Genomic DNA, 18,130 nt, shown 5'->3' with positions numbered 1-18,130 from the left:
TTTTGTGGAAAGTTCAAAAGAACAGCATTTATTTGAATTAATTTTTGTAACAATATAAAAGTCTTTACTGTCACTTTTGAATATTTTAACGCATCCTTGCTAAGTAAAAGTAGTCACCTCTTAAAAACATCTGACACCCAAACTTTTGAATTCTACAGTATGTTATATAAATACATACATTTTTTTTTTTTTATTGACTGGGCCACCAAAAAAAGCCCTGGTGGGTCTTTTTTTTGTTTTTCCTCCTTTAAACCAACAAGAAACAGCTACCATGTTCCAAAAACCAGCTTTCCTGTCTTATAGTTCGCTTAAAAATGATTTTCTTTGTTTTTCTGGAACACAAAAGATCATCCTGGGACACTCTTTTCAATGTAATAAAAGTGAATGAGAAGAGAGGTTGTCAGATGACAAAAAGCACCATAAAATTATCGCAAATGTAGTCCAAATGATTGGTCTTCTGATGCAGTTTGATAGATTACTGTGACAAATAGACCCAGATTTAATGTATTCACTGGAACATAAAGCCATTTCTTCATGGTGTTTTCATAATGAAATGTTGAGTTTGGCAAATTTGTGAAAAAAGTAGTGTCTGGATCCTGAAATAATCGTTCATTTGAATAAGGTCTTTTGAATGAATTGGTCTGAATGATTTGTTCACAAATCAAACTCACGGGATACTCCAACCTAAAATGAAAATTTTGACATTAATCACTTACCCCCATTTCATTCCAAAGCCGTTAAAGCTTTGTTCGTCCTCGGAACACAATTTAAGATATTTTGGATGAAAACTGGGAGGCTTGTGACTGTCCCATTGACTGCATAGTAAATTGCACTGTCAAGGTCCATAAAAGTATGAAAAGCATCGTCAGAATAGTCCATCTGCCATACTGACTTAAATTTCTCTTTTTCTCACACAGAGCTGTTGCATGGCTTCAAAAGACTTGAAATATGATGCACAAATCATATGGGTTGCTTTTATGATGCTTTTCCATCTTTTTTGAACCTTGAAAGCCTTTCATTGTAATTGCGTATAAAGTCAGTGTTCTGAATTTCTTCTTTTGTGTTCCATAGAAGTAAGAACGTCATACGGGTTTGGAACGACAGAATTTTCATTTTTGGGGGTGAATTATCCCTTTAAGCTGGTGTGACCTGTTTCTTTCAACAGGGAGCAGCAAGGAAATGGCTCTAGCTGCTGTGATACATGTGTCAGCGTGAGCATGGAGATTAGTGACTGACTGAGGGCAATTTTGGTCAGCTTGGATGATGAGCGGGGTGTTGAGACAGGAAGACAGGCCTCAAAACTGTCATCATGCACTGCCTCTCATTAACCACACTACTGCTCACTCTCACTAATCAAAACTGACACCATCCCTCTACTGCTTATTATGCAGTGAACAACTCTTCAGTTTTTCCCACTGCCCTCTGAAGCGATTTACATCAGAGCAGTGTTGTGGTCTGCGAAACAGGTCTGTGTGATGGCTCCTCGACTTGTTTGCTTTTAAGATGGTTAAACAGTCTGAGATCCACGTTTGTAAGGGTCTCGGACTGTTTGTAGTTCTTTAGGGACCGACAGTGTACTCAGTGATGATAATCTATTTTGGCTTCTAGCTATTTTGCTGAAATCTATGGCTTTCATATACTTTCATGGATTTACATTTGTTTTGCCAGTGATTCAAAAAAGCCTGACGTATTGGAAGCTGTAGTAAAATAGAGGGGTTTTTTTGTGTTTTACATAGGCATACAGTTTTCGCACAAATGGACATTTCTGGTCATTTTAGATGAGGTTGGCATTAGCATGATGCTTAGCTAACATTGTAAAACTTTAAGCATTAAAATATATCTTTCAAACATTTGGGGTCGGAATGAATAATTTTTTTTTTCTTTTAATGGAAAAAGTCTCTTACGCTCACCAAGGCTGCATTTATTTGAATAAACTGACAGTAAAGACAGTAATATTGTGAAATATTACTTTTTAAAAATAACATTTTTAAATGTATAGAAAATAGAAAACAGTTATTTATTCCTGTAATGGCAGAGCTGATTTTTCAACATCCATTACTCCAGTCTTTAGTGTCACATGATCTTCAGAAATCATTCTGATATGCCAAATTGGTGCTCAGGAAACATTAGCTGTAGTTGCGCTGTTTAATATCTTTGTGAAAATCACAAAGCATTATTTTCAGGATTGATGAATACAATGCATTTATTCGAAACAGAAATCTTTAAATGTCCTCACTGTCACTTTGATCAATGCATCCTTGCGGAATAAAATCATTTGTTTCTTTCATACTTTCCAAAAAAAAAAAAAAAAAACATTTCAAACCCCAAACTTTTTAACAGTAACCATCTTGGATTGATTTTCTATGCACTTAGCTTGGGATTGCAATTTCATGCTGCTTTAGAATTTGTCGACTAGAAGGTATCTTTGAAGGCGGTATAATTACGCTTCCTACCTTTTGAAACATTCTTGGTAGCATATTTATCATGTCTTGAAATCCTGTGTGAATAGGCTGCTTGCTTTGGCACAGAGCCTGTATGCACAATATCACCTACGGTTATGCTAATAGACTATACTATATCTAATATTCTTTGGCAGCATTGTATGACAATACTGTATTGTATCACAATATGCGTTTTATACAAGCATATAGGCTATAACATCTCTTATGTAACACAGGTTTTCTCATAAAATCCCTTAATTGTGTCTTATAGCTTTATGTTCTTTATTTAGAAGGAGTAATGGGATCAGGACATGATGCAGTACTAACACGAATATGCACCCTGTGGAAGAACTACGTTTGAGTTTAACCTGTTAAGAAATACCACTGTTGAACATTTGAACTCCCAAAGCTACAAGTCGGACAACAGTGTGTGGGAAGTTAGAAATGGTTCTGTACTCATTTACCGTGAGAAATGTGAGGGAAAAGCAGATGAAACACTTGAGGTGTGTTAAAAGCCTATCTTCACCCTTCCTTCCCATGAATCCTCTAAAAACTCGGTTCTCATGAGTCATGCCTTAATCCCCACATTTTGCTATTACACAATTTTATACTTAATCCTACAACCTTGACTCTCTGATTATCGTGTATATCTGTTTTTCAAATACGTGAGGCGTGTGATGTTTTTTAGAGTCCAGATGGCCGTGTGGAGGTGCGAGGCCGTTATGGCGAATCCATGCTGACTATTGTTGGAGTCAAGCTATCTGACTGGGGACGCTTTGACTGTGAGGCTCTCAGCAGGATCGGTGGACATCAGAAGAGCATGTTCCTGGATATTGAGTGTGAGTGGTTTGAATTGGTCACACTTTGCAGTAAACTGAATTGGGATTTGAATTTATGTGTCAGGAAAGGGAAAATTCAAGAATTGCATTTCATTAAAAAAATAATCATTAAGTTGAACTAGTTAAGCATAGTGACCCTGGACCACAAAACCAGTCATAAGTAGCACGAGTATATTTGTAGCAATAGCCAACAATACATTGTATGGGTCACAATTATTGATTTTTCTTTTATTCCAAAAATCGTTAGGATATTAAGTAAATGTTCAATGAAGATATTTCATTGTATTGATATTTTGTAAATTTCCTAGCATAAATAGTTGCATCTCAATAAATTAGAATGTCGTGAAAAAGTTCTTTTTTTTCTTGTAAGTTATTTCAAAAAGTGAAACTTTCATATATTTTAGATTCATAGCATATAAAGTAAAACATTTGAAAAGGTTTTTTTTGTTTTGTTTAATTTTGATGATTAGAGCTTACAGCTCATGAAAGTCAAAAATCAGTATCTCAAAATATTAGAATATTTACATTTGAGTTTCAATTAATGACCATCCCTACAGTATAAATTCCGGGTATCTCTTGTTATTTGAAACCACAATAATGGAGAAGACTGCTGATTTGGCAATGATCCAGAAGATGAACATTGACGCCCTCCACAAAGAGGGTAAGTCACAGAGGGTCATTCCTGAAAGGTGTGGCTGTTTACAGAGTGCTGTATCAAAGCATATTAAATGCAAAGTTGACTGGAAGGAAGAATTTGGGTAGGAAAGGGTGCACAAGCAACAGGGATGACTGCAAGCTTGAGAATACTGGCAAGCAAAGCTGATTCAAACACTCGTGAGAGCTTCACAAGCAGTGGACTGAAGCTGGAGTCAGTGCATCAAGAGTCACCACGCTCAGATGTCTTCAGGAAAAGGGCTACCAAGCCACTTCTGAACCAGAGACAACGTCAGAAGCATCTTACCTGGGCTAAGGAGAAAAAGAACTGGACTGTTGCTCAGTGGCCCAAAGTCCTCTTTTCAGATGAAAGTCAATTTTGCATTTCATTTGGAAATCAAGGTCCCAGAGTCTGTAGGAAGAGTGGAGAGGCACAAAATCCATGTTGCTTGAAGTCCAGTGTGAAGTTTCCACAGTCAGTGATGATTTGGGCTGCCATGTCATCTGCTGGTTTTGGTCCACTGTTTTTTTCTGAAGTCCACAGTCAATGCAGCCATCTACCAGGAAATTTTAGAGCACTTCATGCATCCTTCTGCTGACAAGCTTTGTGGAGATGCTGATTTCATTTTCCAGCAGGACTTGGCACCTGCCCACATTGCCAAAGGTACCAAAAGCTGGTTCAATGATCATAGTGTTACTGTGCTTGATTGACCAGCAAACTCGCCTGATCTGAACCCCATAGAGAATCTATGGGGTATTGTCAAGAGGAAGATGAGAGACACCAGACCCAACAATGCAGATGACCTGAGGGCTGCTAGCAGTGCCACAAACTGATCACCTCCATGCCACGCCGAATTGAGGCAGTAATTAAAGCAAAAGGAGCTCCTACCAAGTATTGAGTACATATAAAGTAAATGAACATACTTCCCAGATGGCCAACAATTCACAAAAATGTTTTTTTTTTTATTATTGGTCTTATGAAGTATTCTAATTAGTTGAGATTGAATTTATTTAATACACGAGTTTCACAATTTGAGTTGAATTACTGAAATAAATGAACTTTTCCACGACATTCTAATTTATTGAGATGCACCTGCATATCAAAACTTAATTTGATTAGTAGTATGCTAAGATCTTCATTTGGACCACTTTATAGGCGATTTTCTCAATATTTAGATTTTTTGCACCAAATAGTTGTATCTCTGGTAAATAATGTCCTATCCTAACAAACGGTACATCAATGGAAAGCTTATTTATCCAGCTTTCGGATGAAAATTTGACTGCTTTTGTGGTCCAGGGTCCCATATTTATTCACTAAAAGTTGGTTGGTTATTTATTTAGAATTGAAACTATTTTTCTAAACATCGTTCAATACTGTCAAGATTTTATTTTTATCAAGATTTTCAGTTTTGCTAAGATTTTAACACACTACCATGATTTGTCCACCACATTCTTTTCAGATAATTGTATATATATATATATATATATATATATTAACCCGAATTCCGGAAATGTTGAGACATTTTTTAAATTTGAATAAAATGAAAACTAAAAGACTTTCAAATCACATGAGCCAATATTTTATTCATAATAAATCATAGAGAACATAACAAATGTTTAAACAGAGAAATTTTACATTTTTATCCACTAAATGAGCTCATTTCAATTTTAATGCCTGCTACAGGTCTTAAAGTTGGCGCAGGTGCAACAAAGGGCTGAAAAAGCAAGAACTTTTGAAAAGATTCAGCTGGGAGAACATCTAGCAACTAACATCAGGTCTGTAACAATTAGCTATAAAAGGAATGTCTTAGAGGTGCAGAGTCTCTCAGAAATAAAGATGGTTAGAGGTTCTCCAATCTGTGAAAGAGTGCATAAAAAGATTGTGGAGTACTTTAAAAACAACGTCCCTCAACGTCAGATTGCAAATGCTGTACAAATCTTGTCATCTACAGTGCTTAACGTCATCAAAAGATTCAGAGAAACTGGAGAAATCTCTGTGCATAAGAGACAAGGCCAAAGAACTTTGTTGGATGCCCATGGTCTTTGGGCCCTCAGATGACACTGCATCACTCATCAGCATGATTCTGTCATTGACATTACTAAATGGGCCCAGGAATACTTCCAGAAACCACTGTCAGTAAACACAATCCGCCGTGCCATCTGCAGATGCCAACTAAAGTTCTTTCATGCAAAAAGGAAGCCATATGTGAACATGGTCCAGAAGCACCGTCATGTCCTGTGGGCCAAGGCTCATTTAAAATGGACTGTTTCAAAGTGGAAAAGTGTTCTATGGTCAGACGAGACCAAATTTGACATTCTTGTTGGAAATCACAGACGCCGTGTCCTCTGGGCTAAAGAGGAGGGAGACCTTCCAGCGTGTTATCAGCGTTCAGTTCAAAAGCCAGCATCTCTGATGGTATGGGGGTGCATAATTGCATACGGTATGGGCAGCTTGCATGTTTTGGAAGGCACTATGAATGCTGAAAGGTATATAAAGTTTTTAGAGCAACATATGCTCCCCTCCAGAAAACATCTATTTCAGGGAAGGCCTTGGGTATTTCAGCAGGACAATGCAAAACCAGATACTACAGCTATTACAACAGCATGGCTTCATAGTAAAAGAGTCCAGGTGCTGAATGCCTGCCTGCAGTCCAGATCTTTCACCTATAAAGAAAATTTGGCGCATCATTAAACAGAAAATATGTCAAAGACGACAACAAACTCTTCAGCAGCTGGAAACATATATCAGGCAAGAATGGGACCAAATTCCAACACCAAAACTCCAGAAACTCATAACCTCGATGACCAGACATCCTCAAACTGTTTAGAAAAGAAGAAGAGATGCTATACCATGGTAAACATGCACCCGTCCCAACTATTTTGAGACCTGTAGCAGGCATCAAATTTGAAATGAGCTCATTTTGTGCATAAAATTGAAAAATGTCTCAGTTTAAACAATTGTTATGTTATCTATGTTCTATTGTGAATAAAATATTGGCTCATGTGATTTGAAATTCTTTTAGTTTTCATTTCATTCAAATTTAAAAAACGTCCCAACATTTCCTGAATTCAGGTATATGTATAATATATAGTGAAATACACCCGTTAGGCGCTTTCTTCGGTTACTCCTTTATGTAAAGGATATAACCATAGCTTTCAGCCATAAGCAGATGTCATCAGGTGGTTTCCAACCTTCCTTGAGTGTTTCGACCCTTACCACAACACCCTCCAGTTGGTGGGTTGGCAGTGGTGGCTAAGTCACTGCCCATCTGCTTATGGCTTCCAGCTTTCTTCCTCTCTCTTGCTCCATATCCAGCATGAAGCTCGCTCAGCCTCCTCTCCCATCCATCCTACCAACAGCATGTTTCTTGCTCTTCTCTTCCATGGCTAGAGCTGTCATCAGCTGCCACACTGATTTGGCAGGAAAGCCTCTTCAACCTATTTCCACCGGAAACAGCCATGGCTGACATCCTTTGTCTTTACACTCCTGAAAAACAAAATAAATTAATTAATTTTATTTATATATATATATATATATATATATATATATATATATATATATATATATATATATATATATATATATATATATAAATATATAATAATGCTAAATAATAAATAAATAAATAAATAAATAATTCTGGTAAATTATTTTTCTGGTAAATATTCCTTTTAAAAATGTTTTTTTTCCATCACAATTTTCCTATATATATGATTTAACTTAAATGAATTACTATTGTCTATATATTTAATGTTTTAATTTTATACAATTTAATTTTTTTTATTTATAATATTTATTGATTATCTGTACTCAAAATTATATGTATAATAATAATAACAAAAAAACACAATTTTGTTTAATTTTAATTCTTCTTCCCAAAATTCAAATTCAAATTACAGTTCTGTATCCTGCATCCTTAGAATCAGTAGCAGCAGCAGGGTAGATATATATCTCATTATGGGGTGCAGTGGAACGGACCATCTAGCAGGGTTGCTAATATACCCATTCATTCAGTCTCAATCCGTCACCGATGTGACACTGTGGGCTGCATCAATCTCTTTAATGGAAAAAATGGGTGTGATTGTGAGTGTGCTGTTGCTGTGTGTCTATGTACTGTGTGTGTGTGTATGACTGAGAAATCACATATAATGCAGCATTTCCCAATACCACACTACTCTCTATCCCACACCCTCTGCCTCATTGCATCTCTCTAACATGCTGCCAAATGAAATCTTCCACCACCCACTGCATTGTGGGGGAAGAGGGGGTTTGAGTTTTTGCAGGTTGTTTTGAAAAATTACAGACAACCGGCGAGAAGTGGCCATGCTTCAGATTGAGTTTGATTAGGAGCCCATTTTACACAGGTGAAAGAGAACTCCATGATAAAGCGTTTGGTTAACGTGTATGTGGAAGCTCCTACCTGCCTGGTACATGCTAGAATTTAATTTAAACTTCGGGCAGCTAATCTTGAATGAGTTTTTGATGGATGACTGTTAGAAGAGCTCGGTGTGCCATTACTGTGCACTCCTTTACTGTTCTTTCACAGATGCACCAAAGTTCCAGACCAACCATACTATATTTTTCTCGTGGGAAGGGAACCCAGTCAACATTAGCTGTGATGTTATGTCTAACCCTCTGGCCACAATGCTGTGGAGACGGGAAAAGTTGACCATCCCTAGTGAGGGTGCTGGAAACATGCGTGTACACAGTGCCCCTGGCAGATCACTCCTTGAGGTACAGTAATCCACCCACAGTTTTTAACATTTTTCTCGTTTCTATTGGATTTTTTTGTGTTTGCTCATCTAGATAAGAGAGCCAGGAGCGATAGACATTAATGATATCCAGACCTTAGCCCACTGAATTAAAGTAGTTAGGAGTAATTTTAAAATAAAATGTATTTATTACATTACCTTGCTCTTTGTTACATTTTAATTATTAAAATTGTAAAATTATTTATTTATCATTGGAAATATATTTTTCTAAAAAATTTGATGTCTTAATAGTAATGAATTTAATTTATTAATTTATTACAGTTTTGCTAAAACTTCAGTACACCATAATATGTTCACCACATTGTTTTCAGGAAAAATATTATGTATTAATATATTTATATACATTTTAATTACAGTATTCTGTTTTTTTATCTATTTAATTTACTTTAATCTTAATTTAATGATTTGTTTTTATTAATCTGCTGTCAATGCTGCCTTCAGATTTGTTTAAAAGGCCCACAAAATCTGAATAAAAGGTACTAAAAAGATACCATTTAAATAAGATACAATTAAATATAAGTAAATGTTATTGTATAAAAAATATAAATGAATAAAACTATCTACGGTATTATAAAACCAATTTGTACAGTATGTACAGCAGTTGGACAGATCATGATAATTCTAATCTTTTTTTTTTTTAAGGACACACTGTAAAAAATCAAAAGTTGAGAAAACAAAAAAGTTTAAGGCAACCAGCTTCAGCAGACTTTTGAGTTTTCTCAACTTGTTGTTTTCAGTTTATACAATAAAAAGTTGTGAGAACTCAAAAATCTCCTACAAAAACAAGTTGAGAAAACTCAAAAATCTGCTAAAGCTGGTTGCCTTAAACTTTTATGTTTTCGCAACTCTTGATTTTTTTACACTTGCTTTTTTAACTTTTGTACAATAAACAGTTGTGGTGCTGTGTTGGGTTGGCACTAGATTCTTATGCAAAATCTGTGAAAATCTTTTGCTAAAACATACAGGTGTAGTGAGCTAGTCAGATGTGGAAATTAATTATTGTCAGCAGAGCAGGGTTTTTATCGATTGCTAAAGCTAAAAATAAAACTAAAACCATAAAAAAACAGTTACTTGATATAAACATTAACTGAAATAAAATCTATATATAAAAGAAACTTGAGCTTGTTCAATTTCAGCCAGTTTTCTTTAAAGTATTCCATTTCATTTAAAGTACTGTTTAAAGTACTAAAATATAAAAAATAAACTTTATTTCAAAATATTAAAAATAACTATTATAGTATTTCAGTGATACAGATCACACTGGGCAGAGAAGATTATTTATAGTGGTACAAGCAGATTTGCCCTAGATCTCATCTGAGCTAGACAAGACTCAACAACACTTGATTTCTCTGAAAACAGATGTGTCCTCAGCAGTTATGTTTACTAACCAAGATTAGTGTCAAATGAACACATGAACAACATAACAACAATAACTGACATTAGATGTGGAAGAAAAATGTATGCATGTTCACGCTAACACAACCTTGGTCCTCAGGTTACCCCGATGTCAGACAGAGATTTTGGCCGTTACAACTGTACAGCCAGAAACAACATCGGGATGCGCTTTCAGGAGTTCATCCTAGCACAGGCAGGTGAGTGTTTACCACAGGTTCAACTTATCCTTATGATTAATGCATCTGTCAGTAGCTGTGTGACAAAGGTGAAGGTTTTAAAGGTGTTTGTTAACATACTTTCTTTTATTCCAGTTTAACATGTAGAGACAATAATATGGGTCATTCATAGGAACTCCGGAGGACTGTCAACACTTTGGCACAAGTTAAGATTTCTAATATCACTATGATCCTTTCAAGCTTTTAAGGTGAAGGGTGCAATTTCTGTGACTTTAATTAAGCGAAATTGAAAAAAAAAAAAGAGTTTCAGATTCAAGCAGTATTCCCAAATGCTCACCATGCTTTTAGCATTTGAAAATAGAGGTCATTCCAAACCTACTATTGAGAAAGTTATCCGTTAGTATTCCTATTCATCTCGATGGCAGTTGCTTGACCTGTAGAAGATGGCAGCTAGTGACAAACACTTTTAAGAGCTCAAATAATCGATCACTTGAAAAACACCTTGATTAATAAAATAAATAAAATAGCTATGATTTGAATGTTGCTTGAAAAAATGGCCGTCAATGGAAAAAAAAACTGCCTTTTTAGGCCTAAGTAGTGTTATTTACCAGCTGAGAATCCAAACTGTGACCCTGGGGTCTAAAATGTCAATTTCTAGCTCAACCAAAGGCATGATTTTGGGACGGGACTATCTGTTTGCCTGAGTATTGGCAAATAGGGTGTAAGGAATTTTCAGGAAACCATCATTATTTCAGTTCCGCTTGGTGTCACAGAAATTACACACTTCACCTTTAAGGCTTGAATGGACTTTAGGTACTTTAACAGTCCCAACCAGTCTCGCTCTTGTCAAAGTCTGTCCACATACATGCAATCTCCTCACAGAGCTCTTTGGCAGATAATAATGACTTTTGTATCAGGCTGAACACCATGGCAGTGCTGGAAGTAAACACTCTTAGGCCCACGTTTACAGTAGTGCGTTTTCGTTTTAAAAAGCATTACTCTTGCTACGGTTACGCCTATCATTTACACTACTCCGGCGTTTTTAAGGTCGAAAACAGAGACTTTTGAAAACGCTGCAGACCCCGTTTTAGATTGAAAACTTTGGGCTTGCGTTTCAGTGTAAAAGGACCAAAACGGAGACTTTTGAAAACGATGGCGTTGCTGCCCACATTCCCTCTGCGTATCCTTGACAACCATACAATAACATCATGCTCATTGTTGTACCATAGATATGTATAGGTAGATTCCCCATTTGACCGCTCCAAGCACGCAGACGCATCCGCCATCTAAATAATAGGGAATCTACCTATACATTTCTATGGTTGTACCTGCATGAATGGTCATGTGACATGCGTTTTCAGTTGTGTAGTGTAAACGGAGATCGTTTCTGAAACGCAGCGGAAACGCCAGTGTAAACGTTGATCGTTTTCATTCTAAAGCGCTGTTTTAAAATGAAAATGCACTAGTGTAAACGGGGCCTTGGATTTCAAACAGCTGGCAATAATGTGTTTTCAGTTACTCAAGCTTTGAAGAGCTTATGGCAGTAGACTTCAAATATAATGCAGATCACTCTGATGGATTGGTGTCCACTATATTGTTTGCATCTTGAAGTGTACAACACGATAAAAACACATGTAAATGTGCTTGTCTTATTGTATACTCTTTTATATCTCATACTAGCAGACAGGCAAAAGTGGAAGTGGATTTTGTGGCACAACTTCTCTTTTCTGTCCATCCTCGTGTCTTCTTTCATATGTCTCACTCTGTCCTACTGTCTTTCTCACTGGCACTTCCTCTCCATTATCCATGATCCTCTATTACACACACAAATTTGTTTCTCTCTATCTTCCTGCTGCCTCTCCCTGTTTCATTTACTATTTCTCTCTCCACCGGAGGTCTCAGCTCTCCCACTCTCAGATGCTTGTTATTCAGAGCAGTTTGTGTATTCTGGCTTGGCAAGGCAAAAAAACCAAAAACACATGAGAACCAAGCATGAAAAATGGCTAAGAAAGATGAAAATCCATGCCACCTATTGTAAAGGACATGCATGAGAGGTTCAAGCAGGGTACAACGTGTTTTTGTGTCATTTTTTTCTTTTTTTTTCTTTTCATTTATTTACTCAGGGACAATGCACATTAATAACACATACAATATGTAAAATGCACCAGATTTAGCCAACACTGGCTAAATTTCATCCGTAGTCCCTTTTGACTTTTGCTTTGCCATCAGATTGGCAACGTGATGATTTGTGTTACCTGATGACTGTGAGATCATTTTGATGCTTCTGTTATGATTAAGCCTGCACTGAATCCACTTCTGATGAAACGATTCAAACAGATGTCATTCATAAAACTGTATGCATCCCACGCATGTAGTGCTTTAGTTTATCAGATTTTGGCTAGTTTGGTCAAGTTTTCATCTCCCTGTAATAGTGTATTGCTCTACGTTTTACACATTTTATCCTGTTTAAAACCATTATGTGGATGGATTTAAGCTTGTTTCACACAATCGGCAGAAATTATGAAAAAAAAAAAAGATTATACATTGAGTTAACTTTGAGCTCTCCACATTTTGTGGTGTTTCAAGCTGTTTTCAAGCTTGTTTTCAAGCTTAAATTTAAATTTAAGTCAAAATACTTCTGTATTGACAGCTCTGATTTCTGAATTAAACTGAATTTAGCTCTTGGCAATAGTGTTTGCTTGATTTTTTTTCATATGAAGCAAATTAGTTTAAATTCTAACTGGAAAATATACTGGTATATAATGTGTACATCTGTGATATTAATTTAATTGGGATTATTATATTTTAACATATTGGTTTACAAATTAAAATGCCATAAGAGGCACTGTGTTACCATGATTTTACCATGAATTTTAAGCTGTAAGTAAAACCCTTTAGTTATATTTAAACCACTGTAACTTGTTCTGTTTTGGCTTAATTCTCTTTATTTGATTTTTTATTCTCTTTACTTATCTTTCAACCTTCATTGACATTTATTTTTATAAGATGGTGAGATAATTCAGTCATTTCTAGCTAACTGTGTTTGTGGACTGAAAACTCTCATGCTGAGAGAGCTTGGGTTGTAAGGCCCTGAAAGCAGCTCTATAACTGTGTTTTCAACCCCACAGAAAGACACACAACCAGATCCTTTGATACTCTCAGAAACTGTGGCCTCGGCACATAAATGGAGTTGTTTGTTAGTCTCTCTTCCCCTGACCCATAATTTCTCTGTCACAGATGTTCCCTCAAACCCTTACTCTGTTCGGCTGAACTCTGTGGTGCAGCGCGTGGCCACAGTTACCTTCACGAAGCCAGACTCTCATGGCGGTGTACCCATCAGTCACTACCTGGTCAAATACAAAGACATCAGCTCACAGGACTGGAAGGATGTGAAATCACAGGGGACGCAGAGTAAGTACAAAGGTTGTCCACTGCTGGGTTTTATCAATGCCTGTGTTAAACCACCAAACAAGTTATAGATGAAGCAGTAGTTATAATAAGAAATGTTCCTTTAACACCAAATCAGCATATTAAAATGCTTTCTGAACGATCTTGTGACACTGGAGACTGGCATAATGGCTGCTTAAAATTCAGCTTTACCATCACAAAATAAATTATATTTTAAATATATCAAAATAGACAATAGTTATTTTAAATTGTGATAATATTTCATGATTTTACTGTTTTTATAAATGAAGCCTTGTTGAGCATAAGAGCCTCAAAAACATCAAAGACCCACCGCGAACTTTTGAATGGTAGTCTCGTTTGAGGAGTAAATGAATGAATGACTCAAAATCAATGTTGCTGATGTGTTCAAAGCAGTTGATTACTAAATATTTATTATGTATTTAATAACTTAAAAATATCTTACTTTTTTTTAAATGTATAGTCTTGATTTCTTATTTTCATAAAAAATGTAAAGAAATATTTCAAAAGAGTATGACTGGAGAAAGCAATCATTTGAAACATTACATGATTTAAGAGAGCAGTTGGGACTTAGTATGTTTGTTACGAACATTTCCATCTCTCTCTGTCTTTATCATTCTCTCTTCTTTTTTGTCAGCAATCGTGTTGCTCACTAACCTTGAACCCAACACGACCTACGAGGTGAGAGTAGCCGCAGTGAACGGAAAAGGTCAAGGGGAGTTCAGCCGCACAGAGAGCTTTCAAACTCTGCCCATACGTGAGTGCCCTCTGCTTTGACCTTTAAATAATGGGTTTCCAAAAACAACCTTTAGCTGTTACATTATTGCAGTAGTATGTTGCTGCTGACCATTGAGTTCATTTGTAACCAGTTATGAATTTGAATGTGGACCATTAATACATTATTTTTACTTTGTTCGATATTCAGGAGAGCCGAGTCCCCCTTCGGTTCAGGGTCAGCGAGGGGTGGGAAAGGCATACAGACTGGGTCTGGTCAAGCAGGATGATGGAGGAATGCCCATCCTGGAGTATATTGTCAAATACAAAACAGTAAGTGAGCTGAGCTAAACTACCATTCAAAAGACTAAGTACGAGAAGAAGTTAATAAGAAATTAATACTATTATTCAGCAAGACTTTGTTTCAAATGAATGCTGTTCTTTTCATCAAAGAATCCTGAAAAAAAACGTATCACAGTTTCCAGAATATTATTAAGCAGCACAACTGTTTTCAACACTGATAATAAGAAATTATACTTGAGGGCCAAATATTATATTAGAATATATAGAATGTAGTATATTAGAATGATTTCTGAAGCGTTATGTAACACTGAAGACTGGAGTAATAAATACAAAAATACATTTTTATTTATCAAAATATAAGTTATTTAAAACTGTAATACTTATAATTAAAATATTACTGTTTTTACTGTATTATTGATTTAAAAATAAGATTTTTTTCATGTTTAATGACCCATTTTGAACAAAACTGATTGTGCTTGTTTTTAGTTTAATAATTAATAATTTAATTAATTATACATTTTTGTGAAAAATATTGAAAAGTATCAGAAATGTGAAGTGAATGTGGTCAGAATTACACTTTTATGCCAAGAATATTATAGATCTTAGTCTTAAAAAAAATCTTATATAAAGAAAGTATTAAGAATCCGTCAAAATCAGCTGATGCTAGTAAAATTCCTTAAAACATTTTTTACGGGAAATTCAAAATAAATTAGAGACCTTACATAAAATGAGATCAAATATTTATTAATTAAACAGTACTATATGTTTAATGGGATTTGAGTGTAATTTTTTTTAAAAGGAAACGCCATCACAGCTCTACAATGAACCAGCTGTCAAATTGATCCAAATATATAACAAAGGCATTACAGTATCCTCTAAAACAAGACATACCCAGCGTGACTCTTTTGATGTGCATGGATGAACTAAGTTTGTTGTGAGAATATGATTACTGAACATCATCCCTTTACAACCACATTGATATATTCATGACTTTCACTTGTTGGAGGGATTGGTTGAGTTTAACAGAACAGCATTTTACAAATTGAAATGTACTTGGTCATTAACTAGCTGGAGAAAAGCAGTACTAAATGGGATCCTGTGGTTTTTTTGTTTGTGAGTGTAGGGTGTGAGACTGAGCTGGAATGCAGAGGGTGTTATTCCAGTAAAGATGTAGATTGCGAGTGGGCGACGGTTTCAGTAATGAGCAGTGAAAAAGCATCTTTGTTTGAGCCCATGCCCCTTGTTTATGCACCAGCACGCACAGCAGCATGGGTAAAAACATGATTCACTAATTCTTTCACAAGATATTTTGCTGTTTTGAGACTTTTTGCTCATTGTCTAAACTGTTGTGTGTCAGGTATATGACGGCATTGAAGTGTTCTGTGGAACTGCTGTTTGAGAAAGAGAGAGGAATGATTATGGGAGGGGGGTCAGGTCTTGACAAACCTCCCTCTTGGGACAATTTGTGTCTTAAATTGTGAAATAAGGCAAATTATGGATCTCATTTACTAATAATTGCATGGATTATTTCATATTTGTACACACAGAAGAACTTCTCATAAAACAATATTCACCTAATTCACAGCATGTGCGTACGCACATGAATTTGTTCTTAACCTTGTTCTAATGTTAATGAATTTGGATTATTAAATTAAATGAACGACGACATGGCCGAGGTTAGTCATTTCCATAAAACCTGCCCAAACCATCTCATATAGAGGCTTTCTGCACAACTTTTCCTTTACAGCCTTTCATCACTCTCAAACATATGATGTTCTCTAAAGACGCTGTGCTCTTGTCTGAGAGATCCTGAGAAACAAGATCCACTGCCAAGTGTGTCTCTCTCAAAACCAATTCAGACACCTTTAATGAACATGGAACAGATTACATGAGTCAGCTGTACATATGCATACACTGTAAAAATAAATAGTTGAGTAAATGTAAAAAAAAAAAATAAGGCAAGTTGATGCAGTAAGACTTTTGAGTCCTCTCAACAATAGTTTTTTAGTTCTGCTCAGTAATGATACTTTGTTGAGCCGATGTAAATTTGTTTGTTCATGGAATGCCGATTGTCTTATTTTGCTAATAGAAAAATTCTTGTCACAGCAAGTGTAACAACAATTACTGTCGTTAAGATCATTTATTTTTATCCGTTTCCTGGAAGAAAAAAATAATGTGTAAAAAGTCACCACACTATTGAATTTGTTTGTTTATGAATGACAAACGTTAAAGGATAGCGTAGTCTAATAAATAGACACCATTGTCTTTGTTTGTAAAACAACTTACAAGCCTAAGATATCCAGGAAAAAGACATAAGCGATTGAACATACTCTAGGCCTCAAAACTAGACACACAAACCTCAAGAACGGTGGCAATCAACAAATGTTAAAAAGATAAGCTCTTTACATCACAGTGTAAAGGATTAGCCCTTATTTTAATTTAGCTTTTGGGGAATCTATTCTTAAGATTCCATATTGATATTTACATGATTAATCGATATTAATCAAAACGTCCAACTTATACCTTGTTAACGATACCTCATTAACGACTTGTCCAGCAAGCATTAAAATCAGTACGTTATCTCTTAACAATTCAGTTTTATTTACCATGGCCACAGTAATACAGAATTGATTAGGTCAATTTTGAGCATAGGTCATGCAATCTTTGGCAAATAGTTTAAGACTTGAAAATCACACAGCAACAGAGAGAGGAGAGTTGTCCGGTGGTCATGAGTGTCCCGTTGGACATGTATCTGTGAGACTTCAACATAAAAACATCTCTCCTGGTTGATACAATCATTGAATTTATGCGTTAATAGTCAGGAGACAAGGGGGGATCAGTGCTGGAGCCTTTCCAGACACCAAGGTCTTCGTCCTGTTTCTGGTTGAATTATGCTTAAGTGATAAGAAACAACTGTGAAGTCCTGTTTTAAATACATTCCAGATTTTTCCACACATATGCCCCTTTGTTTTAGGGGTCTCGTGAGACGTTAAGGAGAGCAGAGCAGGATGCTTGAGCACGGTTCTGGTCGTTAATTAATTTTATGGCCACAGATATGTGCCAAGAGCAACTTCCTCCGGAATGTTGCAGTCCTGTTAATAGACTTGTGTGTGTGTTCTTGTTTTTGACCAAGTTCTACAACAGTACAACAAATAACTAACAATAATGATAAAACAACAAAAAAATGAAATGAATGAAATGAAATCCGCAAACAGTAAAACAATAATACTATAACAGTAACTGCATAATTTATTTATGCTGCAATGCATGCTGGGAACTCACAAAGCCTTAACATTTCAACAGTACGAAATTCTTTGTTCAGACAACTGTGTTTTACTAGTTGGGACAACGTTTGCAGTAATTTTGTTGGTCTGACAAGGGTTTTTATGTAGTTTCAAGAAAATAGCAT

General features: G+C 35.8%; 1 protein-coding gene across 3 annotated transcripts in view; it reads left to right on the top strand.

Annotated features, from left to right (window-relative positions):
- LOC306876402 (neural cell adhesion molecule 2-like) overlaps window positions 1–18,130 on the top strand; it is a 210,176-nt gene that overhangs the window by 173,543 nt on the left and 18,503 nt on the right. For all 3 annotated transcript variants that reach the window (XM_079427528.1, XM_079427527.1, XM_079427529.1), the window contains exons 9-14: window positions 3,130–3,280; window positions 8,482–8,669; window positions 10,203–10,299; window positions 13,516–13,689; window positions 14,342–14,461; window positions 14,630–14,751. In XM_079427528.1, the coding sequence (XP_079283654.1) occupies window positions 3,130–3,280; window positions 8,482–8,669; window positions 10,203–10,299; window positions 13,516–13,689; window positions 14,342–14,461; window positions 14,630–14,751 (852 nt within the window). The remainder of the gene's footprint in view (window positions 1–3,129; window positions 3,281–8,481; window positions 8,670–10,202; window positions 10,300–13,515; window positions 13,690–14,341; window positions 14,462–14,629; window positions 14,752–18,130) is intronic.

This window comes from Barbus barbus (assembly GCF_936440315.1).
Source record: "Barbus barbus genome assembly, chromosome: 10".
NCBI classification, from domain to species: Eukaryota; Metazoa; Chordata; class Actinopteri; order Cypriniformes; family Cyprinidae; genus Barbus; species Barbus barbus.
The sequence above is the reverse complement of the archived record's forward strand: the minus strand, read 5'-3'. Positions and strand labels throughout refer to the sequence as shown.